Genomic DNA, 25,600 nt, shown 5'->3' on the forward strand with positions numbered 1-25,600 from the left:
CTGAGAGGCAGCTGGATGTTTCAGGTAAAGAGCAGGTAACAGCACACATGAGACAAGGTGCCCCTCACCTGGCACCCTCCCTGGACAGCACCAGATCCTCCTCTGGTGACCTTTTTTGCCTTTACTCTTCACTGACACTTCACAAAGCCGTGTGAGTGGCCAGGCCTGGCTATGGTGAACCCTCCTCTCTAACAGATGGGAGTAACACTGGAGGAGGCATTGCAGCCAGAGCAGATCCTCATCTGCCTCCTCACCAGCAGACTCTGCAGCATAGGGTCTATATTGCTACAGAGAACAATCAGAGCTGATGTGCTGTAACCCAGGGAGGCGGTACAATTAGACAGGCCAGACCATTAGGGCTCCAACAGGACTCATTTGGAGACCTGAGTCCCTTACTAGAGGATTCAGCAATGCAGGTGTCGGGGCTGGAGTTTGGAGCATGAGGCAATGGGGATGCAGGAGGCTGCAGGTAATTTTAGGCACTTGGGTACAGCAGAATTGAAGTTGTGGCCATGCAGCCACTGCCTCTCGAGTTTCTTTAGGGGGCCACAATGTCTCAGGTAAGATTTGGCCAGGAAAAAACTGAGTCCTGAGCTGGTCAGCATGAGTTTTCAGGGAGATATGATTCTGCACACCAATGGGGTTGTGGGATGGGGACAAGCATGGGGTCAAGGAAAACCCCCAGGATTCAGCAACCTGGCAGGGAAATCAGCTCAGAGGGCTGCTGGTGGAATCTGCAGAGTCCTGCCTCTTGGGCATCATCTCCTGCCTTCCAGAGCCTACACAGTCAGCATGGATGCTCTAAGCCCATGCTGCATCCACCAACATGTTCCAAAACCATGCAGAGCTTCTGTTACCACTTTACATTTCCCAGCCTTGAAGCATAAACACTGACTTTAACCTGAGGTGATCTGTCTTGAAAGAAGCGCCAGCAGGCAAAGAAAATCTCACTTCAGAATTAACATTGCCCCTGAATTAGAGAAGCCATTCCAAAAAGTTATAGAAGGCTGCCTTGATGGAAAAACGAATGCATGAAGGACCCACCCTGCAGAACAGGCAGGGAAAAAATAGATCACAGTGTATTCAGGGCTCAGACAAGACCACACTTGCCTTCAAAAATAAATCCTTGCATTTGACACATTGCTTACGTATTAATTAGTTTGATCAGCTTGCCTGGGTGTGTTAGCATGAGTGAGAGCTCATGTCTGCTTAGTGATAAGCTGTTAAAACTTCCCAAATACAGCTACAAATTATGGCAGACTGAGATCTTCCCTGTACTCAGGGCCTTTCTCCTGTTTTTCTGATGCTTTTCCACCCATATTTTTCTATTTTATTTCACTGTGTCTCTTAGGTACCATTTCTTTCTCAGTGCAAAATGAGAGACTCATGGGAACGAGAGAAGCAGCTTCTGCACGGGAAGCCAAGGAACCATAAACCCCCAAAACACAAAGACAAGAAATGGAAAAAGAAAATTCTACCTTTTTTTCACTCTGTCCCCTTCCCTCCCAGCTTCTCCAGGACTGCTGGAGGGGCAAAGCCCGTGCAGAGGCTGGAGGTACCATCGCCCCTTTAACAGCAGCGCCACAGCCTGACATCAGCGAGCTGTGGAGTCCGGGAGGGCTGGGAGCTGCTGCTCCAGGAGTGGTGCCAGCACATCCCTGTTTCCCTGCCTCTTCCCGGCTCTTGTTTTTGTGTGCCTTTTAACATGCCGCCTGTGTATCCGTGCCTGCCAGTGGATGTCTGCGGGGTTTACATTAACCAGCTCAAGCTGAAGTTGGTAAACAGCTATTAAAGTTTTGCTCCTCATGTGTCCGAGGCGATTTCTGAATGAGGGAGTCGCTTGCATCCTTTGACGTCCTACATGCTATTATTCCTTTATTTGCAGCCCAGATAGATCTTCTTCCCACTTAGCTATGCAGACAGGGGAGTTTGGGTTGGTTTGTGCCTGGCACAGGGAGGGGAGATAAATCTCCTGTGGCTTGGCGGGGAGTGTTCATGTTTTTACCTGTTTCCTGAAAGGGAGGGAATCAGGCTCAAAACCGGGAACTTAAGTGTTTAAAGTTCTCACTCCTGAGCAGAGTCCACATCTAAAGCTGCTCTTTTGCCCTGGGACAAAATACTGAATCCGGCAGTTCCTCAGTTCTAGAGGAGGACGCAAATTAGGGCTTGATTTTATTTGGACTGTCACAACTCCAAAGTTTCTTGGAAGCCAGATCCCCATCCCAAACGCTGCTCAGCACTAAGCAGAGATGCTGAAAGCAATTCCCGAGCGCCGATCCCAGCGGCAGCACCGCCACTAAAGCTATTTATCCCCGCACAGGTTTTTTTTTCACACATTCTTGCCTTCTGTTTTTGCTGGAGCCTCAGACCCTATTGAGAGGCAAATTTTTGCCATCTGGCAAAGCAGGCTGTGAGGGGGGAAAAGAGAGAGAGAAAACACAATGTGCATGGGCATACACACACACACACACAAAACTCTGGAGATTAGGGAAGACAAAAACTCCGCTGAATGCTGGAGCGCAGGGCAGCCCCGCGGCGGAGAGGAGGGAGAGGCGGGCGGGGAGGAGGGCTCGGATGCGGGCAGGTCTGCCTGCCTGCCTGCTGCCTGCCTGGATGTGGGGAACGGCTGCAGGCACGGGAAGGCGTGACCTGCATGGAAAATGCCAGACAGCTCCAGACGCACACACACATAGGCGCACACACGCTCGCAAATCTCCGGACAGAGATAAGGCGGACAGCGGAGCGCTGGGGAAGAGGCAAAGCCGTCCCCCGCGAGCGAGCCATCAATCCTCCGCACCAAACCCGCCGGGAAACTCTCCCAGCAGCAAAATGAGGTGAGTACCTCCGCGACGGGCTGACCCCGGGCTCCTGCACCCCGTGGTCGCAGGGCACGGCCGAGCAAGGGGGGCCGTCCTGCTGAGGAAGGTTTCTCGATGATGACCGCGGCTCCAGTTCCCGTATCCGTGAGCGAATAAGGCGTTGCTCATGCCCCGGCTTCGTGCCGCAGCCCAGCTTGCACGCCGGCATCCCGGCAAAGGCAAAGGGACATCCTGGCGTGGGCACCGCTCTCCCACGGCCGAGGGGAAAAGGTGCGAGCGAGGACGGACCTGCTGCACGGGCTTCAGGTTTCTGTGCACGCCACGGTCATTTATCACTTTCACATGAGGTTAAGACTTTCCTGTCGTGGGGAAGAAGTTTGACGCTGTTTTGCCTCCCCCGCTTAGGGGAAAGCAGAGCCACACAAGAAAACAGCCTGTTGAAATGGAGGAGGTGATGCCCATTTACCAGCTCAGCATCCAGCATCAGCATCCAGCCCCATGTATGTACTGTGACCAGAGGAGTAACAGTTTTTCCCTTCACACATTTTTGTGGTTTCAGAAAAGCTGTCAGAAAAGGGCATGTTCAACCTCACTCTGCTTGAAAGAAAAATCAACCCAAATTTCTCAGCTCCCATTTACTATTCTTTGTAATGAAGAGCTGAGAAAAGTGATGGCACTACACAAATGAACCCCAGAAATTTTCTGCCCTGGTTTTGAAGGAACACAGACAGGTTAAAAATAATTCACTAATGCAGCTTCAATTTCCTCACCAGAATATCTAAATCAAGCCCTGATTTTGAAATCAGGTGTACGTGTGTGTGTGAGTAGTTCCAATGTCTGTTGTACACACCTACAAGCCTTTGCCAGGCCTTAGTGCCTATTTTAGAAATTTTCATCTCTAATGGCTCTTATTTCCTGCACGTTTCTTTTCCTTTGTATGCTCTGCTATGTGTAAAGAGCCTGAGGTCTGCTCCTCTTTCTGGGTCCTATGCAATAGCACAGGCTTTTGTGTTCACACCTCCAGCACGGGTGGTGTTCTCTCCTTGCACAGAGTCTATGCTCCCTTTCATGTCAAATGAAGCTCGAGGCTGGTGGGAAGTCAGCTGGACCACCACAGATTTACCTGTTCTCTCTGTCCTCCTCTGGGATAAACAAGTTGGTAACAAGCTGGGACAAACTCTTCAGGCCGAGATTTTTTAAAAGATTGGTTTGATGACAAAACTCCTCTATGGATCTCAGCCCTTGTGTGCTTCTCCATTTGGAGTGAAAAAAAAAGAGAAGAGGAAGAGGAAGAGGAATAAAAATGAAAGAAAAGACAAGACAAGACAAGACAAGACAAGACAAGACAAGAAAAGAAAAGAAAAGAGAAGAGAAAAAAGAGGAAAGAAAGTAGAGTGTAACATGGTGGTTTGCACTGCTGGGGCCTGGTTCCATCCTTGCCCAGCTGCAAAGATGTGTGCTGTTTATTGAGAGTTAATAATCCCGATTTGGCAGGATGAGGCTAAGCAGTAATAATAATAATAATGATACTTAGCAGTTATTGCCATGATGTTTTCATTAAACCAATTTAGAAAGCATCATTATTTTATTAAGCATCCTTATGTTTATTTTTCCATTAAATGAAGATTTGCCCACCAGAGCTCCAGTAGTTAACGGATGTGCTGCCAATGGCTGCTGCTCCCAGAAGCATGGGAAACACTGAGCTCCTGATGGCACTTCAAGCTGGCTGGGGGCTCTGGAGGTGCCTTTGCATCACATGTGGCACCTGTGGCACCCACCTCTCAAAGGGGCTTTCCCCTCATGGGAGCCACATGCAGCTCCCACCTCCACCTCCCAGGGGCTGCTCATGGTGCCACGGTGCTGCACCTCCTCTCGCAGGATCCACTTGGGAAAGGAGATGAGCCTTCAACAGGTGCTGTCGCTGCCAGAATTTCATTTCATCTCCTCACATGTGTGTTCCAGGTACCCCCTGGCCTGGCCCTTCTGTGCCTTGCTGCTCTGTGTGGCAGATGCCGTGGAGCTGACAGACATGTTTGGGGAGATCCAGTCTCCCAACTTCCCCGACTCCTATCCCAGCGACTCGGAAATGACATGGAACATCTCTGTGCCTGATGGATTTAAAATCAAGCTGTACTTCATGCATTTTGACTTGGAGTCATCCTACCTCTGTGAATACGACTATGTGAAGGTGAGCTGTGAGATCTCAGGGCAGATGGTGGGGTAGACAGCAGAGCTGCTTGGCCAGCTGAGAAAGGGTAGTGCTGGAAAAGCTGGAGACAAGACAGTTTTCCCTCTTTTATTGGGCTCAGGAGTTGTCAGTCCAGTGGACCACAGGGAGAACACAGGTAAGCTGGCAGCATCCGTTGGACTTACAGTGAGTGGGACACCAGAGTCAGAGCTTACCCACAGAGAAACAGATTTCTGAAACTATTTCAGCTCCTAATTCTTACTGCACTCAATGGGATTTTCACACCTATGGGCTGATAAAACACCTGTGGCTAAACACCAGCCTGTGCCACTCTGATGCCAGCAAGGAGGGCCCCTGAGCTGGGCACACTTTGTCAGGCCATGGCTGTGGGTGCCTCTTGCAGCCAGCCTGCATTCCTGGCCATGCCTTGTAGGCTCTTGGGACACCCTGTCCAGCCCCACAGGAAGCAAAAGGGAAAGGTTAGACCTGAGCTTGAGGCTGCTGTGCAGGTTTCCAGGGAGCTGTCATGGCTAAAACCTCCAAATATTTCAGTCTGCTTCACTCCTGGGCAGTAACCCACCCAGAACTGTGGTGGCCACACACTGCAGTGCCACAGACCAGCCTTGCCTTTGCACCACAGATTTCTCCAAGCAGGGCTCTCCTTCACATCCAGGACAAGGGGGGCTCTCCACATCTTTGAAAATGGTTAAGTGTGGTGCTTCTGGCAGACCAGCAGCAGCAAGCAGATGCTTTTTAGGGTTGCCTGGCTGAACATACCTTACACCATCACCCAGCAGAAGCTCCACCCTCCCCCTCCTCACAGAGACAGGTGGAGCTTGCTCCCAGGTCTGCAGCCACAGAACTTGGCCCTGGTGCTAGTTGCCAGATAATTGAAATTATTTTTTTATTCTTGCCCTAAGGAAACAAAGCAAACATTTGTGTGTTTTTTCCTCCAGGATCTGTTGCTCCCTGCTTTAATTTCCCCTTTGTGCTGGCACTTACTCTGCTACTAACAGCTCTCACTGAGGTTTGATTAGTTCTTTCTGCTTCTCCTGGATCTTCTCCAAGCACAAGGGCCAGGGACATATATAGAGATATATTGCTTTAAAACCCCAATAAGCTCAAGGAACAGATTTCTTGGAAACTTTCCCCATTCCAAGCTTTACCCCTCCTCCCGCCTTCATCCCCTGCTCTTTTTTCCTTTTTCATAAGGCTCCCTGTTATTTGGCCACAGTGCCAACTTGGCACCACAGTTCTCCCTGCCGCTGGATTTCCATAAGAAGGCGGTATTTTTCACAGGGATTTAGATCTCAGCTGTATAAATTTGCTCAGGGCTCTAACTCAGCTTGCGGAGCCTCAGCCACAGAATTACATTTGAGAAGTGATGAAAATGGATGGATTACGGGAGATCCAGAGGTTACTCTGCTGGGTAAGGGTGCAATCTTGATGCTACTAAACCACTGGCTTAGAAAACATTAAGGACAACAGTGAATGACTCTGTGGCTGTTTTCCTCCTTGGGTTTGTGTGTCCAGCTCTGTCTGCACCAGCACAAGGTGTAAAAACAGTATCAGCCCACTCTTTGACACAGGCCACAGTGCATGGCTATAGAATGTGACTACAGACCTGGTACATACAGGTGATTCTCTGTAATATTCTGCTGGTCCCAGTGAGGAAGCTCAGAAACACAGGCAGATCTCTGTGTTCCACAGTGCTCAATGGATTCCCCATCTATGAATTTGTACCATTGCTTTCTGAGCTCATGGGTAACTTTAAACTCTGCAACACCACATGCCAGAGAGTTGCACAGGTTAAATATATGATTATATGCCTCTGTGTGTGAGAAGAAACACCTTCTTGCTTGTTCAGGGTCTTCATCATCTTGACTGCCCTAAGAAGGTCAAAAAGGGGCTGAGCAGGTGGGGACTCAGCTCAGGACAGGCAAAAAGCCCCTGTGCCCTGGTCTTTGCTTCCCTTGCTCCTTGGCTGCCCACACACCGGAGCTCCAAAGCAGTGTAGAAGCTCATCCCAAGTGGCAAGCTCAGGGTGATCCGAGCTGTAAACTGGCATAGACCTCTGCCTTCGGGGTGGTCTGCAGAAGGGAACAGTTTCCAGAGCTCTGAAACAATGGCTAATTAAAACAATAGCTGTTTATTTATATATGTGCACATGCACGCGTGCGCGTGTGTATATATATAAAAAGAACGTGGCTCCTAAAGAAATGCTCACAGGATGGGAGGCTTGTTTGTGCAAATGGATATGGCAGAGACGGGGAGTGGCACTTCAGTAAGTAAGAGAGCCAGGAGGAATGGGAGGAACAGCCATCCCCAAAATACCCACCTGGAGAAGCCTCCCATGCAGGTAGAAAACACCAGTCACATGCTGGGAAGCCAAACTCTGGCCCTCAGCACGTTGGATACAGCCTCTCCTCAGGTTTTGCATGGCTCCTCTCAGCCACCTGCCAGGTTCGTGGGAACAGGGATGGAGCAGCCATCCACCCTGGGCTTACAGCTCCTGCCCTCTGTCATGCTGCTCAGCAGGCTCTGCCCAGCTCATCACCACCCACAGGGAACTGATTTGGGGGTTCCTCATTTGCAGAGGGTCTCACCATGGTTTGACCCCCTTTCTGGGATCACCCAGCCATGAACACTTTGGCACACAAGTCTCCAGCACTGGCCCAGGACATCCCAAAAGCCACAGCCCTGACCAGGAAATCAGGTTAAGTGACTCGAATAGTGTCACTGAGGAGCATTGTGGCAGAGGCAGGGAGATGGGCGATGCAATCCTGGCTTCTGAGGGGCCTTCATAAGTAAATCCCCAAGTTTATTAAAGGAATCTGAGCCTGGGGACCTGTTAATGAGATTTTGCACATCGCTCAGTCAAGCCCTGGAATGAAATCAGCCCCCAAGAGCTTGGCAGCCATCTACAGCAGCTCCTTGACTGGAATGAAGATGGGGGGACACCCTGACAGTGATTGATGAGGCACTGGAGGGGGACATGCAGGACCAGGGAACAAGCTTGGTTTTTCATTCAGGGCAGTGCATGCCCAGTCTGAGGCTGCAAGAAGGGTGCACAGGACCCATGTACACCTTCCTGCGCTTAAACAAGGGAGAAAAAGCACAAATCAAGGTCTGGCATGAGCTGTGGGTTCAGGAGGAGAGCATCCTCTTTTGGTCCTGCCAGCCAGCCCCAGCCAGGGGGTCATTCATTCCCTGGGAGGGTGGGGTCCCAAAAGGAGCACTGAACCCCAGGAGGCAGCTGGGAGGAAGGGAGAGCTCAGGACTTTTCTGCTTGTCTCTCCCCTCCTGGTAGCTCTGTGCAGAGGTCTCTGGTGGCACTGGCCATTCCCCTGTGCCACTGGGGACCAGCTACCCCCAGTGCAGGGAAAGGAGTAGGACCAGTCATGGGAGCAAGCAGCAGCTCTTGCAGGACCCCAGCATCCTGCCTGGGTCTCTTTTCACCCGCAGCCCCTCCAAGGAACAGGCCTTGCCCAGAAATAGGACATGTGGGTGCAGCTGCCATGCGGGAGGACACAGTCTCTGGACACCAAGCTAAATCCACAGGACAGAAAACCAGCCACCCTCCTTTGTCCCCCATGGCAGGGCTGCCACGTGTGTTCCCGCGGAAATTCAGGGCAATTTCATGTTTGCATATGAAAGGACCCGTGATGTATCTTGGGGAGAGGATCTCCAGGAGACTTAGATAGAGGCATTTGCAGGGGCTGTCGCTGCTTCATTCCCAACAGTGAGTAGCAGCAGCATTGGGGGGAAAAAAAGCCCCGTTGCTCTGGGTGTTGCCTTTTGCCACGCTCTGCGGGGCCGCTCGGCGGGGGCCACTTCATGCCCTGCCCTGGCTCTGAGCATCTCCTGCCCATGTCATGTTCCCAGTGTCTTCAGCCCAGCACTGCGATTTCTCTGCCTAATGAGCCATTTATATATATTACAACTGGTATGTTTGGCCTTCACGAGTCCAATTAGTGCATTCCTGGAGGGCTGGAGAGGGGGGGCGGGTGGCGGCTGTGTTTCCGTATTGCCGACTGCCTGCTCCTCTCCGGCAGCAGACACCAAGCTGCCGGGCCAAATCCCTCTCGGTGTTTCTGGCATTTCGTTAACCCCATGGCTGCAGGAGGCACCTCCGGAACATCAGTGCATCCCCAGCAGCCCAGGCCCTGGGGCAGCCCTTTTTTCCTGCCAGCCAGGGCATCCCAGCTCCTGCCCCGAAGGGCGGAAATCAGGGTGGGGCAGAGAGGGGCCCCACAGCCTGGGACACCCGTTCGCCACAGCACCAGCCAAAATGCAGAGGGACAGGGCAACAGTCAGGGAGGAACTCCAATCTGCCTCCATCCAGAAGGGCAGAAGTCATAATGAGGGACTGAGGATACAAGAAGAAACAGAGAAGACAGCAGGAGACACTGGCAAGGATAAATTTAAGGCACAAGGGTGTCACTATATTTTATTTTTCAAAGGAGGATTCTTTCAGCGTATTTTTATAGGGAATTTCTCTGTGGCAATTGATATTTCCCTCAGGGACACATCTTCTCTAGTGAAAACATCGACATCGTGACCCGAGAGGGAGAAACTCCAAACAAACAACCAGGATTTAATTACCAGCCTGCTCGCTGGATGTAAATGATCTACAAAAAAGTATACAGTCCCCAGCAGAAGCAGCAAATATTAACCAGGGATGATGACCTCTCTGTTTAGTTTACTGCTGAAGGGCTGCCTCTGCTCCCTATGGCTCGGGGCATGGGACCCGTCTCAGATAAGGGGCTGTGATACCTCCAGTGAGGAAAGCACAGCTCTCCAGGGCCCCATCCTGCCGCTCCCGGGCTGTATCCAGGGATGCTGGGGGCAGCGTTGGGGCTGGCCCCATGGCTGGAGCATCCTCGAGATGAGACACAGGGCACCGGGAAGACTTTCCCGCACTTCAGGAATGCTGTGCTCCAGGTCCTGCGCTCTCTGGGGCTGAGGAAGAGCGATGGGAGCTCACACGGTGGCTGCTGAGTCCTGGCAGAGGTGACAGCCACCAGCCCCACACAGAGCAGCTGGCTGGAAATTCCTCCTTCCCACAGATTTCCTTAAGAAAAAGCATTTTCTGTGGAAGAGGCTGTGTCCTGTGTGCTGGCATGGCCAAGTCTGAACGACAGGGCTGAAATGCCTTTTTCCTTCACTTTTGGTGATGGCACTCCTGTTTTTCAGTCTGAAACAGTATTTCATCTCAAAACAATCTTTCAGATTTAAAAGCAATTCTAAAGCACCACAGTATATTTCAAACGGATTGAAACCAGATGGAGCACAAATTACTTGTTTTCTTTTTTTGCCCCAGAATGCTGTTACAAAAAATAAAAAAATTCAATTGGGTTTTTGTCCCCAAAGCAGGGTGCGTGTTTTTTCTTGAAATTCCCAAAATTTATCATCGGAAAGTGTCTCTCTTTTCTGGCCAGCTCCAGCTTGTATGAGAGGATGGAAAATATCTGGAGGCAATGTCAAGGCATGCTGAGTTGCCATTTCCATGTTGGCTTTCCCTGGTGTGAACGAGTTTCCGCCTGTTTGTTCAGCTCTGGGAAATTTCCCTTTCAGCCCCAGACCCTCCCCAGCAGGCACATCCTGAGGGTCTCTAGGTGACAGGGATGGAGTCAGAGAAGGGTCTCACCTTGCTGAGGCCAAGCCAGCTGGGGACAGCATTCCAACACCTCCAGGACCCCATGGGCCCCAAGCAGATGACTGTTTTCCCCAGGCATGTGCTGGGGGGGTGCTGGGGGGCTGCAGACTTCATCACAGCCTCTATAGCGGTGGCTTGGCATGAGCGGTGGCAGGCTGGCTGGTGGTGTCCATCACATTCCTCTGCCGAGGCTTATTCATATTCAAATCCCCTGGGGCAAAGCAGGCAGGGTGCTGGGAACTGCCTGGGAGAGGTCGTGGTTGGGACAGGGGTTGGGATGGGATGTGTAGGAGAAGGAGATGGATCAATGCAGGAGAAAATGGTGAGGAAAAAGGAAAGGAGGAGGTTTCCAGGGAAAATTGGAAGTTTTCCTGCAGGGATTACAGTACTTTAAGGCACAGATAAGGCTGTGTTTTAAAGGGATGTACATAGAGAATACTGAGTATGCTGATACAAAAACGGGGCACCCTGGCACATCACTCCCCTTCCTCAGCCCTCGGGGTGTGTGGTCAGAGTCCCAGCAGTGCCTGGAACCACAGGTCTGGAGCCAGACAGAGAGCCTGGGTGGCAGGGACAGGACCAAGCTTGTCCAAAGGCAGCCCAGGGGACAGAAACAAATTACAGCTGCTGCTTTGAGCTGATGCAAAACCAATAGGCTGGGACTCCTCTAGGCTCCTCACGCAGATGCTGCTATGTGGATCAGTGTTTGAGCCATGGGAAGAGGTGAGGGGAAGCATCTCAGGTACCAGCAGCTCTGACTGGGAATGACACAGCTCAGGGCCAATTTTCACACCCCTTCTTCTGCACCACCTCCCCATGTCCCTACCCACCTCCCAAATGGGCTCCTACCCTGCATCCTCCCCTTACACCCCCCAGCTCTTCCCTACATCCTGGATGCTACCTGCTCTCAGCATCTGCTTCAGAGGTGCCTCCAGGCAGAGCAGGCAGACCTGAGTCCCTGTGTCCCAAGGAGACACTGGTGAGTCCTGACAGGGGACAGGCTGGGCAAGCACAGGCAGAGGTGTGAGCTCCTGGATACAGAGGATGATTCCAGTCCCAGCCTGACCACCCCAGGGAACACACAGCAGGCTCTCTGGGCTCACCCCTTCTTTCTGCTAACAGATTGAAACTGAGGACCAGGAGCTGGCAACCTTCTGTGGCAGGGAGACGACGGACACAGAGCAGGCTCCAGGACAGCAAGTGATCCTGTCCCCAGGGCCCTATATGGGGCTCACCTTCAGGTCTGACTTCTCCAATGAGGAACGCTTCACCGGCTTCGATGCCCATTACACCGCCGTGGGTGAGCAGCATCTGAGCCTGCAGGGCCAGCCTGTAGGACAGGGTAGCAAACTTGTAACGATCACAGTCCAGGTCAGCCTTGGGTTCCCTGGCAAAAGAAGAACTCCTGTGCAGCCCTTGGGCCATGTGGGACTCACTGGGTGCTCATGTGACCCACCACATAGGATAACAGATTTCTCAGTGTAGTGGCAAATGTCCCCATGGGAAGTGACGTGTGGAGAGCTGCAGGGTGACCTGCCTTCCTTGTTATCTCCGTTCTAGATGTGGATGAGTGCCTGGAGAAGAGTGATGAGGAGTTGGCTTGTGACCACTACTGCCACAACTACATTGGTGGGTACTACTGCTCCTGCAGGTTCGGCTACATCCTCCACTCCGACAACAGGACTTGCAAAGGTACCACAGGCACAGCCCAGACACAGGGATGGGCACACAGAGGGTCCCTGAGTAATCTCTGAAAAGGGCCTACCAAACACAAGCAAAACAGCCCTTTTTTGCTCCCAGGAGGGATGAGGTGCCTCTTCCCCTAGAAATCAGTAGTCTGGCACTCCTTCTCCCAGGGGCTGTGCTCCTCAGCTAAGCTCTAGAGACCTCCTCAAGTCAGAGAAATTAAAAGGTTTAGTCCCTGCTCTGAATCTGTATCGTAGATTAGCTGGGACTAGCCCTCAGTCCAGGGCTTCTGTGCCATGGGCATATTTGGAAGTTGGCTGTGTGAGATTCTCCTTCCATGGACACATATTTGGGATCCACGCACCAATATGTGGAATCCATGGATCACCTAACAGACCCCACTCCACTGGGAGGATTCCTGAGTATGGTCAGGGCTGGAACATGACTGCCAGGGCCCTGACAGAGCCATGGCTGTGTTTCAGTGGAGTGCAGTGACAACCTCTACACCCAGAGGAATGGGGTGATCACCAGCGCCGACTTCCCCAGCCCCTACCCCAAGAGCTCAGACTGCCTGTACCGGATTGAGCTGGAGGAGGGTTTCTTCATCACCCTGAACTTTGAGGACAGTTTTGATGTGGAAGACCACCCCGAAGTGACCTGTCCATATGACCACATCAAGGTGAGCTGGGCTCTGCACACTCCTCCTCTCTCACTCGCCTTTTGCGTCCCCAGTGCCCTGGTGATGGGATCAAAATCACCCCAGTCTAAACAGGGGTGATGGAATCAGCAGGAGCTCTGTGCTCTGTTGAACCCTGTGTCTTATCACATCTGCTTGGGACCCTTTTAGCCAACAGTGACCCTCTTTCTGTTTACATCCCCCCAACACATGGTGTTAGAACCCCACTGACCCCACTGCAGGCTCATCCTTTGCCCTCAGGGATCAAAGAGCCCTTTCAAACCACCCACTCATCTTTGCCTCGGCAGATCAAAGCAGGCCAAAAGGAGTTTGGACCTTTCTGTGGAGAAAAGTCCCCAGGACGCATTGAAACCCAAACCAACAGCGTGCAGATCCGCTTCCACAGTGACAACTCTGGAGAGAACAGGGGCTGGAAATTGTCGTACACAGCAATTGGTAATTACTGCTGCTTTCCTCTGTTTGCTGGGCTTGGGAATGGGAAGGGCTTTATAAAGCCTGCAGGTGGACACCATGAGTTTGGTGGTCCATGACCCTGTCTCCAGAAAGGATCTGTTTCAGAAATCACAAGAGGAGAGACATAAAACAACACAGAGCCCTCCTTCCAAAGGGTTCTTTTTTCCCTACAACAACTGGGCTCTGAAACAAGACCACATTGCAAAGCAGAGCAATTTTGGGCAGGATAATTGCACAAGCTACTGTTATTAACTCCCAGATTTGTAATGCTCAAAGCCAGAGAATTACAGACTGAAGGAAAGACCTGGAGCCTCCATGCCTTCTAGAAGAGCCTGGCTGAGCCATGCCAGTGTAGACTAAGAGTAAAAGCAAGGCAGAGATGCTCAGGTTCTGCTACGTGGGCTGTGTGGAAGAGCTGGGACTTTGCATGTGCTCCATTTATTCCTCTGTTTATCTTCATTTGCTTTTTATTCGAAGGAAACCCATGCCCACTGGTGCAACCTCCAATCAATGGGAAAATTGAGCCTTCTCAAGCCAAGTACACCTTCAAAGACCAGGTTGTCATCAGCTGTAACACTGGATACAAAGTGCTGAAGGTAGGGATTGATGACATGGAGATGGGAATATGGGTAAGAAGAAGAGCATAGTTCCTCTGAAAGCCATTGCATCTCTGGGAGAGTGAACACAATCACACACCATTCTCACCCCCTTCCCAGGGGCAAGGAAAACACCTCCTGTGAGAGCCAACACCTTTCCTTTCCAAAGACACAGAGGAAAAGAGGAGATGGCACTTTTCTGAGCCACCCTCTCAGCATCCCTCCGGAGCCAGCAAGGTCATAGAATATCAGGCCCAGCACCTCTGCCAGAGAAAAAATCAGCAAAAGCCCTGAGGGAGCTGCCAGGGCTCTGCCTGCCCCCCATCTCAGTGGGCACTGTCTCAGCAGCCCTGCAGAGGCCAGCCTCCACTGACTGGAGGTCCTCAGGGACTTGGGGACAGCTTCAGCGAGTCAAGAGGGGCAAGATTTTGGCAGGCTCTCTCTGGGAAACAGCTGAGAACCACAGGGAGCGTAGCTGACTCACAGGGTGGCTGTCTTCCCTCCAAGCCAGTAGCCCATTTTGACTTCCAGCACGGACTTATGTATTTGTCTGATCTCCTCCCAGTTCCATTCTTCACGCAGAGCTGCCTCCTTACCCATCCCATCATTTACAACAGGAATAAATTACTCCAGTTCTTTGGCTTTCAGCGTGCCACTGAGTTGCTGGCAACAAGAAAACTCCTGAAGTTTTTCATTATGATTTTATTGCAATTTTTAGCTAAAAAAGTCCTCTTCCAGGGGATGTTGGATATGACTTGACTAAATCACCAAGAAATTCCTTTTTTATTGAGAGATTTATTTCTTTGCCTTGAACATTGATAGGGTTTTTTTTCCTTTGGTACCTTCTGCACAGGATAACGTGGAAAGCGACTCCTTCCAGATCGAGTGTCTGAAGGACGGCACATGGAGTAACAAGATCCCTATCTGCAAAAGTAAGGACGCCCTTCCCTACCCTGCCAATGTCCTTTTCCTGCTAAAATCATTTCATGCTAGCGGGAGCTGCCCTGCCAGAGTGGAGTTCCTTACTCAGAGACATGAACCCAGCCAGAGAGGCTACGTAACCCTGCAAAGCTCTTTTGGCTTGTTCTTGGATAACATAACGGGGCCCAGGCCAAATGCCACAAGCAGGAGATCGGTGCTTTTATTTAGATTACTCATGTAACTTGATTTGTGAGCCACTTTGCTGTCTCCCTGTCAAAGAAAGAGTAAGCCTGACTCTTGAGAACTGCATCTGTCAGAAAAACCTGGGACAATGTGGGATAATCTAGTTCCTGGTCCAAATTTCCTTCCCAATGGAGGCTATTAAGATGCAGGGCATTAGAGAGGTTCCAGGTACTAGCCTAAACTGGGAACTGCTCAGATAAGTGAGAGGGGAGAGAAAACTGTCCAAATATTTACAGCCCATAAAATGGGAGAAAAGGGGAGAAGAAAAGAAATGCCATTTGAAAGGACAGGTGATCATTTGAATCATCTCTCTTTCATCTAACCCAGCTCTTCTCTCAGCTCAGGCTTGGGAGATGTACCTGACCACACCTTTTCCCTTTCTCCCAAACCTCTCAGCACTCAAGGAGGCTCTCACTGCTGCTCAGTGCTGTAAGGCTGGCACGGAGAGTAGAAAAGCAGCAAACGTGGTCAGAGATTGTCCCAGGTCCTTCCAGGAGAGGCAGGAGGGAATGCTTTCCAGGGGTGTTGGGATCCAGGTTCTCCTCATCTGGGCAGACTCTTTTAATAGTATTGTGTATCTTACCTTAGAAGAAAAAGTATTTCTGGAGTTTTAGTTCATGTTTTCTCAAGCCAAATGGAAATTGGGAGGCTCTCAGACTTGCTAAATAGATTAATATCTGAAAGGGCTCCTTTAAAACTGTGGGGTCAGTGATGCCTCTGCCCTACTGCGGATCTCCCCACTCCTACACTCTCACTACCACAGTTTCCCATTGATTTTATCCAGCTTGAACAGTGATCAGATAAATATTTGCATCGTCTAAAAATTAGAACAAAATCTAGGTAAATACTTTTAACACCAAAAAGAATTATTTTTTTGAGAAAATTGAAATTATTACCTGCATTGTTCCAGCTGGGCTGGAACTGATCCCTTCTTGTGTAATATGACTCACCACACTAAATTTCTAAGGCCTTTTTGGAAAGCCAAGAAGCCCCTAAATGGACAATTTAGGCCTCCAGACTGCAAAGACTCCCACCTCCCCGGGATGTCTGTGAGAGGCAGGGCACAAACAATGCAGAAAATAGAAAACTTCTCAGCAAAGTGGATAAAATCCAATTCCATAGCCTGGAGAGGCTAAACAGAAACCTGTGAAGCTTCTCCCAGCCGCTGCCCCCAGGTTGCCCTGGCTGAGCAGAGCGAGGGGGTCCCCAGCAGGGCCACGGCTCTGCTGGCATCCACGGCACCCTGGCACGGCTCACTGGGAGCTCATTAACGATTTCTGGTGTTTTGGGGGCTGGGTTTCCTGCATGTCTCTCTCTGCTCATCTACTAATTGGGCTTTCTCTCTCTGCTCTCCTCCTTCCCCTCTGCTTTCGGTGCAGCTGCAGATAGAGCCGACAACCAGACAGAGGGAAGAGCCGGCTCGGAGCAAGTGGCCGCGTGAGGCTGGCACTGGCCATGCCGCCCCGACGGGCAGCCTGTCTCGATGCCCCTCTGCTCTGTCCAGTACCCAGGGCCGGTTCCCTTTCCACTGGCCTGGCTGCCAAATCCATCTCTGTGGCTTGTCTAACCGGCATGGCACTCTTAACCCCTACGCCTGGTGCTTTCTTAACTCCGTCTCGAGAAGGGTGAAGGAGACTGGCGTCGAGCCCCCCTTTCCCACTGACACGCTGCCCCACGGGAAGGGGGCCCAGCTGGCCCCAGCACTGCTGCCTGGGGACCAAGTGCTGCTGCTGGCTCCCGGGTTCTGCATCCCTCCCGCTCCACTCGGACTCCTGGGCCACCTCGGCCCCCCTCCAAGTTGGCCCTGCAAGGATTGCAGCACAGCTGCCCGGTTGGTTGGTTGGTTGGTGGGTTGGATTCAGTCTCACACTGTCCTTCCTCAGTGGCCCAGCATCGCAAATAAGAAACACTCCGTCCTCTCCTCTCTCCAAGAGTCTTGGTGCCTTTCAGACCCTCCCGATAGGGAGGCCTGGAGGATGGGTTGGCCAGCCCTTTCCTGCAGGCACCGAGCCCTGGTACCAACACAGGGGGATGGATTTTCCTCCACTTCCCCTTTGCTGCCCTCGGCTGGCCTGGCAGAGGTGAGGATGGACTGGTCTCAGGATGACTGCAGCTGAAGGAGGTCAGAGCCTGGTATCTGGCCCTGTTCTCATCCCCAGGAATCATGGGCATGCACCCTGTACTCCCTAGGGCATTGGAGGCTTCACTAGGAGGATATTGGGATGTGGACCAAAGGCTGGGAGCGGAGGAGGAAGAGGAGGTGTGTTTTGGGGAGGTCGGTCCACTTCTGGTCCTACAAAGACAGAGATGCTAAATGGCCCCTTTCCTGAGGGAAAACTCTAGAAGGGCTCACTGAACAAAGGTCCTCCCCTCACCCTTTCAGCAGGACTTGCAACACTGGTGCAGCAGCACCTCTCTACAAGAGCCCATTCTCCAGGAATCAGGCCTGCTCAGGTCTGAGGGACAAACAGGGGGGAGATGGGCTGTGAGGGACAGTGAATGCTATCCTGCAGCCATAAACAACCCCAGAGTAGAGGTGCAAGCCAGGATGGTCCCCCGACATTCATTCCCTCTTTCCTGCAAGGAAACAGGTATCCAGAGTCTCCACCAAGCCTGCCTGCACCCACACACTCATCCCATCACTTGCTGTCTCTACAGAAAGTTGAAGGGATCCTGGTAAATGGTGAGCTGCAGTATTTTGCCATAAACCAGGCTTTTTTCACCCAAGCAACCGGGCAATCCTGAGCAGTGATACATATCCCTGGTTTCAGCTACTACATCTAGTGAATTCTCTTTTTGTTAGCCTGGATCAGTTAGGACTGTTGTTCTCATCCCCTTTGCATCCTGGAGCACATGGAAACCAATAGACCTCACATCATCCCTGATCCACAGGACCTGCTTTCTGCAAAGGCACCATTTCCCTACTCAACTCCTCATCCTAAACATAGCAGAACCCAGCTCCACAGCACTACATTTCTTGGCAGGATCAGACCCTGGTTCCTGCCCTCCACTGGAGCAGGTCGCCCAGGATGGGGTAGGGGGAGGCTGCACAGCATCACATGGCAGGGAGGCTAATCTCCAAGGAGGTGACTCCTGGATTTGGCAGATGAACCCTCTCACAGCCTGGGATCCTCCCTGGTGTGTTTGGTACAAACCCAATACCACGGACAAGGTGGGGGGAGAGGCTGGGCAGAACACTCTGAGGGATCATGGGGAGGAAGGGGATCATGGACAGGCCATGGGGAAGGGCAATGGCACCCCAAAATTCTTCTCCCTCCATCAGACCCTGAGTCAACACCAGGGATGGGTGAAGCAGATCCAACCCTGCTGATGTCTTGGGGGATGGAGCAGGTTTGGTCTCAGCCACATGCACCGGCCTCATCCCTGCCTGCACACCAGCCAAGCCACACTCTCAATGTCCTTCATCTCCTGCAGTCAAAGGACAGCCAGGACCAAGAGTTGTTCCACCTGATCTGTAAATGCTCAACAGCACTGTTTGCTGAGCAAGACCAGAGCAGGAAGGACAGGGCTGTGCTCTCAGCAAAGCCTTGTGCATAGAGGAGCACCCCTGATGTACAGCTGGTGAATCACTGCCTGCCTCTCCCTGCCCACTTCTACAATGTGAAGACACACTCTGGGACCATCTCAAAACAGACCTAACCTGCCAGAGCAGGCTTCTTCCCCTCTCACTGGTATAGCAGAGATCTTGCACTACATGGAGGGGCTCCCAGCACTGGGGTCTCCACCAGTGAGAGGGGTGTTGGTCACACAGCCTGTGGGTGGGACATCCTGCTGGTGTTCCATGGTGCCACTCACATGCTCTCACATGTGCAGGGTGGCCGTGGGAGGGTTTCACAGTGCCAGGCTGCCCTGCCAGGACAGAGCCTTCTGCTGCCACCTGAGTCCATGTCAGGACGTGCGTCCTGCAGTGCCGTAGAGAAAAGGGATACAGCATACATACAGGCCCTTGGTCTGCCCCACAAGACCACTGTCCCATGCCAAAGCCCAGCACTGCCTGCCTGCTGGCTGGCTGAACACCCAGGGTTCAACCAGCACAGGGTTCAACCCCCCTTCTGTGTTGGCTTTCAGTTGCTGACTGCAAAGCACCGCCGGAGCTGGAGCACGGCTTTGTCACCTTCTCCACCAGGAACAACCTGACCACCTACCAAGCAGCCATCCAGTACCACTGCCAGCACCCCTACTACCACATGGCCCCCAACAGCACCGGTGAGCAATGGGGCCAGGCCACATCCCCACGGCACAGGGAGGGTGGGCACACGGGATGCAACTGGGGGGAGCTTGGGATGGCAGCTCCAGGGTGTTCTGCAAACAGCAGGCTGTGGATGTAGCCTACTCATACCAAACCCTGTGTCTGCCCTGCCTGGACTGTCAGACTGGACAAATCCTGCTCCACAACGAGGTAGGATGGAGTTTGCCCTGCTGGCTGCTTTGCCTGAGTGTTTCATGGCCTCAGCAGAGCAATGTGGGTATTTTGCATTCTGCCATCTTACCCTGCCATCTGCTCCCTGCAGACTATGAAATTTTCTGAGTCTCTGTGAAAGGAGCTGCTGCTGGAGAGAGCACCAGGTCCAGCAGCCTCAGAAAGGGCTCTGCAAGGCTCCTCATACCAAATGTTCAGCGTAGACAAAGCTGAGCAGATAGCAGTGGGATCATATCACTCTGAGCTTTTCCTGCCATCCCCCTTGGTCCACAACCACAGAAAAACCACAAGGTGGTTTATCAAGCACCACAGGTCTCTGTACCCCTCAGACCCAGTTCTGGGCTGTAGAAAGGGTGCATACACAGCCTAGCCCTTCTTCCTTCTCCTCCCTCAGCAAGCAAAGCCAAAAGAATTCCTCGCATTCTTGTCTCCTTGCTTATATCTCCCTGCACATGGTCCCAGCATCCCGTATGAATTAGCAGAATGGGCATTGGCAGCATTTTTATGTGGAGGCAGCTGCCAGCAGAGACTGAGGCCATAGCACAGCCCTGCAGACAGCTCAAGGCAATGAAACTGAGGATGGAGACATGTCCCTGTATGGGGGCAGGGCTATCATGGCCCCCCTGGCAATGGAGCACAGAGGGCATTAAAAGGGAAGTCACCTCCTGCTCTGAAAGGTTCAAAGGGCCCTGACAGCTGGACAAGGTCTCCTCACTGGAAAGGACAATCCCTCATGCCAGGACCAGAGCCCAGCTAACACTTTGCTCTCTTTCAGCCACCTACACATGTGATGCATCGGGGCAGTGGAGGAGCGAGGAGCTGGGGACAAAGCTGCCATCCTGCCGACCAGGTACTGCTGCTGGGGTGGCTGGTTCCTGCAGGGAGGGGTGCAGAGCAGGGACATGCAGGGAGGGGATGCTGCCATGCAGGAACTGTGCTCCTGGTGACAGTGCCACATGCCTCAGCTACACATATCCAGGTGCCACAATGCATGGCCAGGAGGGTGGTTGGGACAGAGGCTTCCTGCTATCCCAGCAGGCCCAGACGGTCAGGTTGCAGTGGTGGCACGGGGGTCACAGCCATCCCAGCTGTCAGGGCTCCCCAAGCTCCCCACTCCAGCACACAAGCAAACCAGCAGCCCACTGGCCATGTTCAGCCCCCAGCATCCCTGGAGATGGCTTTAGCCAAGGGCAGAGCATTACCTGGCTATCAGCTCCTCTTGGCAGTGTGTACACATCCAGTAGCAATTATCACCTCTTCAAGCCTTGCAGAAAAACCAAACTGCATTACAAGGAAGGAAACATCCCAAGTCTTTGAGCAGTGGCAGAAATGTTTGCAGCCAGCAAGTTTCCAGGCCAGGCGCCCGCTCAGGATTAAACAACAGTCTCTGGGACAATTTCTGGCCATAGCCAAGCATGAGGCCAGGCTGACTGGCACGTCACGGGCCTGGAGGCAGTTTGGGTGTGGATTTCGATGGGTTGTGCAGGGATGGCTCTCCAGAGAGGTGCAGGGATCCAGCTGCCATGCAGCAGCCGCAGGTGCAACCACCCTGGTGTTCAGACACTGGCCCAGTCCCATGGAGGGTATCTGCTCTCCAGCCATGCTGAGCCACTGCAAGGCTAGAAGAAGGACTCCTAAGATTCCCTGCATCTCACAAAACTCCCAGACCAGGGCTGTGGCTGCTCTTGTTGTGGCAGCTGCTCTCTGCATCTCTGCTTGATGTTTCAGCCTGAACTAATTTGAGCTGGGAGCATACAGGGACAGCTTTGGGGCCAGAGCTGCTTTCATGGGCCATTTCCAGGCCTTGTGATTAGTGACAGGAGTCAGAGAGACTTCAGGAAAATGGAAAATCCCAGAGAGAGGGTGACGCTCTCCTGAGATCGGCATCTGCAGGCAGCAGCTGGCCAGCTGCTCTTCAGATCTTCCCCTATGTCTCACGCACCTCCCCATCAATAGGAACCTTTCTTCCAGGCCACTCCATGCCTGCCTCTGCCATTAGTGGGAGCATTTACAGCCTGGTCAGCATTTTTGATATGTAATTTAATAGAATAAATATTTGTCTGGATGCACTTCCTCTAAAAGCATCTCCCTGGGACAGCCGTCGGCTTCGGTGCAGCAGAGCAGCTGGGCTGGGACAGAGGAATTCTTTTCCTGAGCATGTTTTCTATTCCTTTCAGCACTGGGAAGGACAGGGGTACGGAGCACATGCAGAGACACATTCACCATATTCCCTCCCTACTAGAGTTGCATTTTTCCTAGAGACAGACCCCAGCCTCAACAAATCCACATCAGCAGCTCCCTGTGCTCCTGCACTGGTTCCAAGACTAATTCTTGCCTTGATCCCATCACTCTAAGGGGTCAGGTTTGTGAGGCTTTGCATCCTCCCCTCACAGCACAGGTGGCATTGAGTCAGAGTCCCAGCACTTTCCATGGAGGACCTCAGAGGGAGGAGACCAGCACCTGAGTTGCTGTGATTTGGGACTCTTCCAGATGTCGGACAAGCCCAAACAGGCTCCCACAACCTCCCAGTGACATCAGCATCCCCAAGCCACCTGGGAGTCCCCCTCCACAGTGCTGCCATAGGCAGGAATCAGCCCCACCACCAACAGTCATGTCCCAAGGAACAGGATTGTCCCTCCCCACTCTGTCCAACCTCTTAGAGCCACCTTCAGCACCCTGAGCCCCTCATTTTCCTAACACTGTGCCTGGATAAAGTTCCTGGAAGCAAACCAGGCACCATGTTAGGGCTCTTCAGGCATTCATTCTGGGTCTGTTGAAGAGCTGAGCAGAGAGGTTCTGGTTTGGCTGCCAGAATTGTGGGTGATGAGATGCAGGAGGAAAGCCCATGGTGCTAGGCAACATCCCATGGCCAAGCCTTCTCCAGCCACAGCAGCTCCAGGAGGGCAAATGCCATGGCTGTGAGAACACAGACCTCATGACAGGTCTCAGAGTGTGGGGTGAGACTGGGCTGATGTCAAGCTCCAGTCCTCCCACCATCATTCCCCTGGGTCTCTCGGCACACTGAGCAGGAGCCAGGCAAGTGCCTAAAAGGTCTGGGAAGGGCTGGGTGAGCTCACAGGTCACACAGTGAGGCTATAGGATTACTCATTTGGCCTTTCTGCTTTTGAAGTGGTGTAGATCTAGCCAAATCACTCCAGAAACTGAAAATGGAAAGAAAAACAAAACCAAAAAAGACAAAAGAGAGTATTTGGTTGGAAGATAAGCAGCTATGTGTCATAATCTACAGGGATACCCCTTTTCATTTGTTCCCTAGATAAATAAGCTGGAAGTAACTGTCCTGTCCCTTCTGTCCCCAGTGTGTGGCCAGCCGGCTCGTCCTCTGCCTGGGATCATCAAGCGCATCATTGGCGGGCGGAACGCGGAACCCGGCTTCTTCCCCTGGCAGGCCCTGATTGTGGTGGAGGACATGTCCCGGGTGCCCAATGACAAATGGTTTGGCAGCGGGGCCCTGCTCTCAGAGTCCTGGGTGCTGACGGCCGCCCACGTGCTCCGGTCCCAGCGGCGGGACAAGACCGTCATCCCCGTCTCCAAGGAGCACGTCACCATCTATCTGGCCCTTCATGATGTGAGGAACAAGATGGAAGCTGTCAACAGGACGGTGGAGAGGATCATCCTCCATGAGGAGTTTGACATCCAGAACTACAACCACGACATCGCCCTGGTCAAGCTAAAGGAGAAGGTGACCATGGGGAAGTACGTCATGCCTGTCTGCCTGCCCCAGTTTGAGCACGAGCTGGAGGGGCCTCACCCCAACACGCTGGGGCTGGTGGCTGGCTGGGGGATCTCCAACCCCAACATCACGGTGGACGAGATCATCAGCTCGGGCATGAGGACCCTGTCTGACATCCTGCAGTATGTCAAACTGCCCGTGGTGCTGCACGCCGAGTGCAAGACCAGCTACGAGTCACGCTCAGGCAACTACAGCGTGACCGAGAACATGTTCTGTGCCGGCTATTATGAGGGGGGGAAGGACACTTGTTTAGGAGACAGCGGGGGAGCCTTCGTCATCCAGGACCCAGGAACACGGAGGTGGGTGGCCCAAGGGCTGGTCTCATGGGGTGGCCCAGAGGAGTGTGGCAGCAAGCAGGTGTACGGTGTGTACACCAAGGTCTCTAACTATGTGGACTGGGTGGAGCAGAAAACAGGCTCCTCAGAGAAGCGGACATTTCTGGACCCAGAGCTGGAGAGATGAGTGACTAAGCAGCCTGCTGCCACCGCGGCTCCCTTTCTTGTTGTTGTTGTTATTGTCTAATGTGCTCCAGACTTGGGTCTTTCGCAAGCAATAGCCACGATACTCCACGCACGCCAAGCCCTTGCCAGGTCATTTGTTTCGCTTGGTCCCGCATCCCTTCGCTTGTGTTCTTAGGAAATGCTTGCTAGGGAGCTGGAGGGAGGGGGCGAAGGACAAGATTTCAGCTGGTGTCCTCCGCATGTGCTGCCCATCTGCAAACCTCACCCACGCTCCAGGGAGCCTCCCTCCAAGCCAGGAAAAAGGCACAGCAATTGAGGCAGTGTTTCCCTGACACCAAAGCTTTGTGCCGCACACAGGGAATTGCCCCCACTCCCAGGACTCTCTAGCCAGATCTGTCCATCAGAAGATGCAACTACAGAGCTTCAGAGCTGATGGACAGTGCAGGAAACTCATGTGGGCAGGACTGGGACTCACAGGTTCCCACACTGGGGAACTCCTTTTCTGTGCAAGGAGTAGTGAGAGAGTCCTGGGGGTTTGCCATTATTTTTATAAGCAAATAAACATCCCTTCCTGGTGGCATCTCAGATGATGCCCACCTGGCCCCAAGGATGTGAGAATGCATCCACATTTAGCCTGAAACTTCAGCCATGGCTGCCAAGACATCACCAGCCCAGACGGGATACCTGTATCCCACCATGTGGGATAAGTGACCCACAGAGGACACGAGGACACGGAGCAGAGTTTGGACTCAGCATCACCCTCACCTCCAGCCACAAAAATTTCTCCAATCTTCTATCATCTCAAGCCCTCTTCAGTCCCACACCCAGATTAGCTCTGTGGTTTCCAGCCACAGCAGACCTCCCAGGGAAACTTTTCCAACATGAGACAGCTTCACAGTGGCTGTATCTAAGCAATACTTATTTTCAGCAGAATCATTTCATTTAAAACAGCCTTCCTTGGCTTTCACTTCTTTCTGAGGGGCCTGGTTAGTCTTGCATGAGAGTTTATTCATTCTTCCAAGAACCTAGTCCCTTTTAACTGCTTTTGAGACCACTGATTTAGCTGATTTACAGGTTACCAATGGTGTTCAGTGTTTGTTCATGGCTCTTGTGGCCTATTGCACGTGTCCAAGTCATTCTAGACTGACTCAAACCCACCTAACATACCAGAAGTATTCATATCTCCCCAGCTTACCTCCATGGCCCATGCAGACAAGTCCCAACAAGGAGCTAGGTCAGGTGAGCTGACCTTCCTTCAGCAGGGACACCTTCTCCTTCACTCGCCAGCAAAGCCCACCTATAGCTGTAAGCAACATGCAAAAATTGCCTGCTGTGCTCTCTGCATGCCTGTAGCCTCCTTCAGGCCTCTCTTTCTCCTCCTCCTCCTCCTTTGGTTTTGCCATGAAAGGAAGAAGCCAACAGTGGATGAGCCACTCTGACATTTTGCTATCATCCAAAAAGCCATTTGTAGACCTGGTAGAGGAGCAGAAGGCCTAAGGAAGGTTAAACTTGCAGATACACTATGAACTGTACTCTTGGCTGTGTCATGTAGTTACTACAAGGTATTTTTTAATATATATGTATTTCTTTTTTTTTATATTACATTCTGTAAAATATCTGGTGTCATGTAAGGATGGTTTTCTCAGTCTTCCTCCTGAGAACAAAATAAAACTTTTGTATGTACA

At 52.2% G+C, this 25,600-nt stretch overlaps 1 protein-coding gene across 2 annotated transcripts; it reads left to right on the plus strand.

The window, feature by feature from the left end:
- Positions 1-2,547: 2,547 nt before the first annotated feature.
- MASP1 (MBL associated serine protease 1) lies at positions 2,548-25,600 on the plus strand. Of its 2 annotated transcripts, XM_042042340.1 has the most exons (11): positions 2,548-2,834; positions 4,782-5,007; positions 11,789-11,966; positions 12,227-12,358; positions 12,835-13,031; positions 13,337-13,484; positions 13,980-14,098; positions 14,952-15,030; positions 19,352-19,489; positions 20,479-20,553; positions 23,021-25,600. In XM_042042340.1, the coding sequence occupies exons 1-11, from the start codon at positions 2,575-2,577 to the stop codon at positions 23,914-23,916; spliced, it is 2,448 nt and encodes an 815-aa protein (XP_041898274.1). In that variant the 5' UTR covers positions 2,548-2,574; the 3' UTR covers positions 23,917-25,600. The 2 variants fall into 2 exon arrangements, with proteins under 2 accessions (XP_041898274.1, XP_041898275.1); XM_042042341.1 differs by lacking the exons at positions 19,352-19,489; positions 20,479-20,553; positions 23,021-25,600 and adding an exon at positions 16,642-17,186 and having other exon boundaries at positions 2,550-2,834.

Source organism: Corvus kubaryi, unplaced genomic scaffold, assembly GCF_017639235.1.
Source record: "Corvus kubaryi isolate FWS band 111438036 unplaced genomic scaffold, C.kubaryi_AGA036_p1.0 37397, whole genome shotgun sequence".
NCBI lineage: Eukaryota > Metazoa > Chordata > Aves > Passeriformes > Corvidae > Corvus > Corvus kubaryi.

What these genes read in the sequence shown, in the direction of transcription:
- MASP1 (XM_042042340.1), top strand. Translation starts at nt 2,575, where the DNA reads ATGCGGGCAGGTCTGCCTGCCTGCCTGCTGCCTGCCTGGATGTGGGGA. An exon ending in CATGGCCCCCAACAGCACCG is followed by an intron (nt 19,490 to 20,478) that starts GTGAGCAATGGG and finishes GCTCTCTTTCAG; the next exon opens with CCACCTACACATGTGATGCA. An exon ending in GCTGCCATCCTGCCGACCAG is followed by an intron (nt 20,554 to 23,020) that starts GTACTGCTGCTG and finishes TTCTGTCCCCAG; the next exon opens with TGTGTGGCCAGCCGGCTCGT.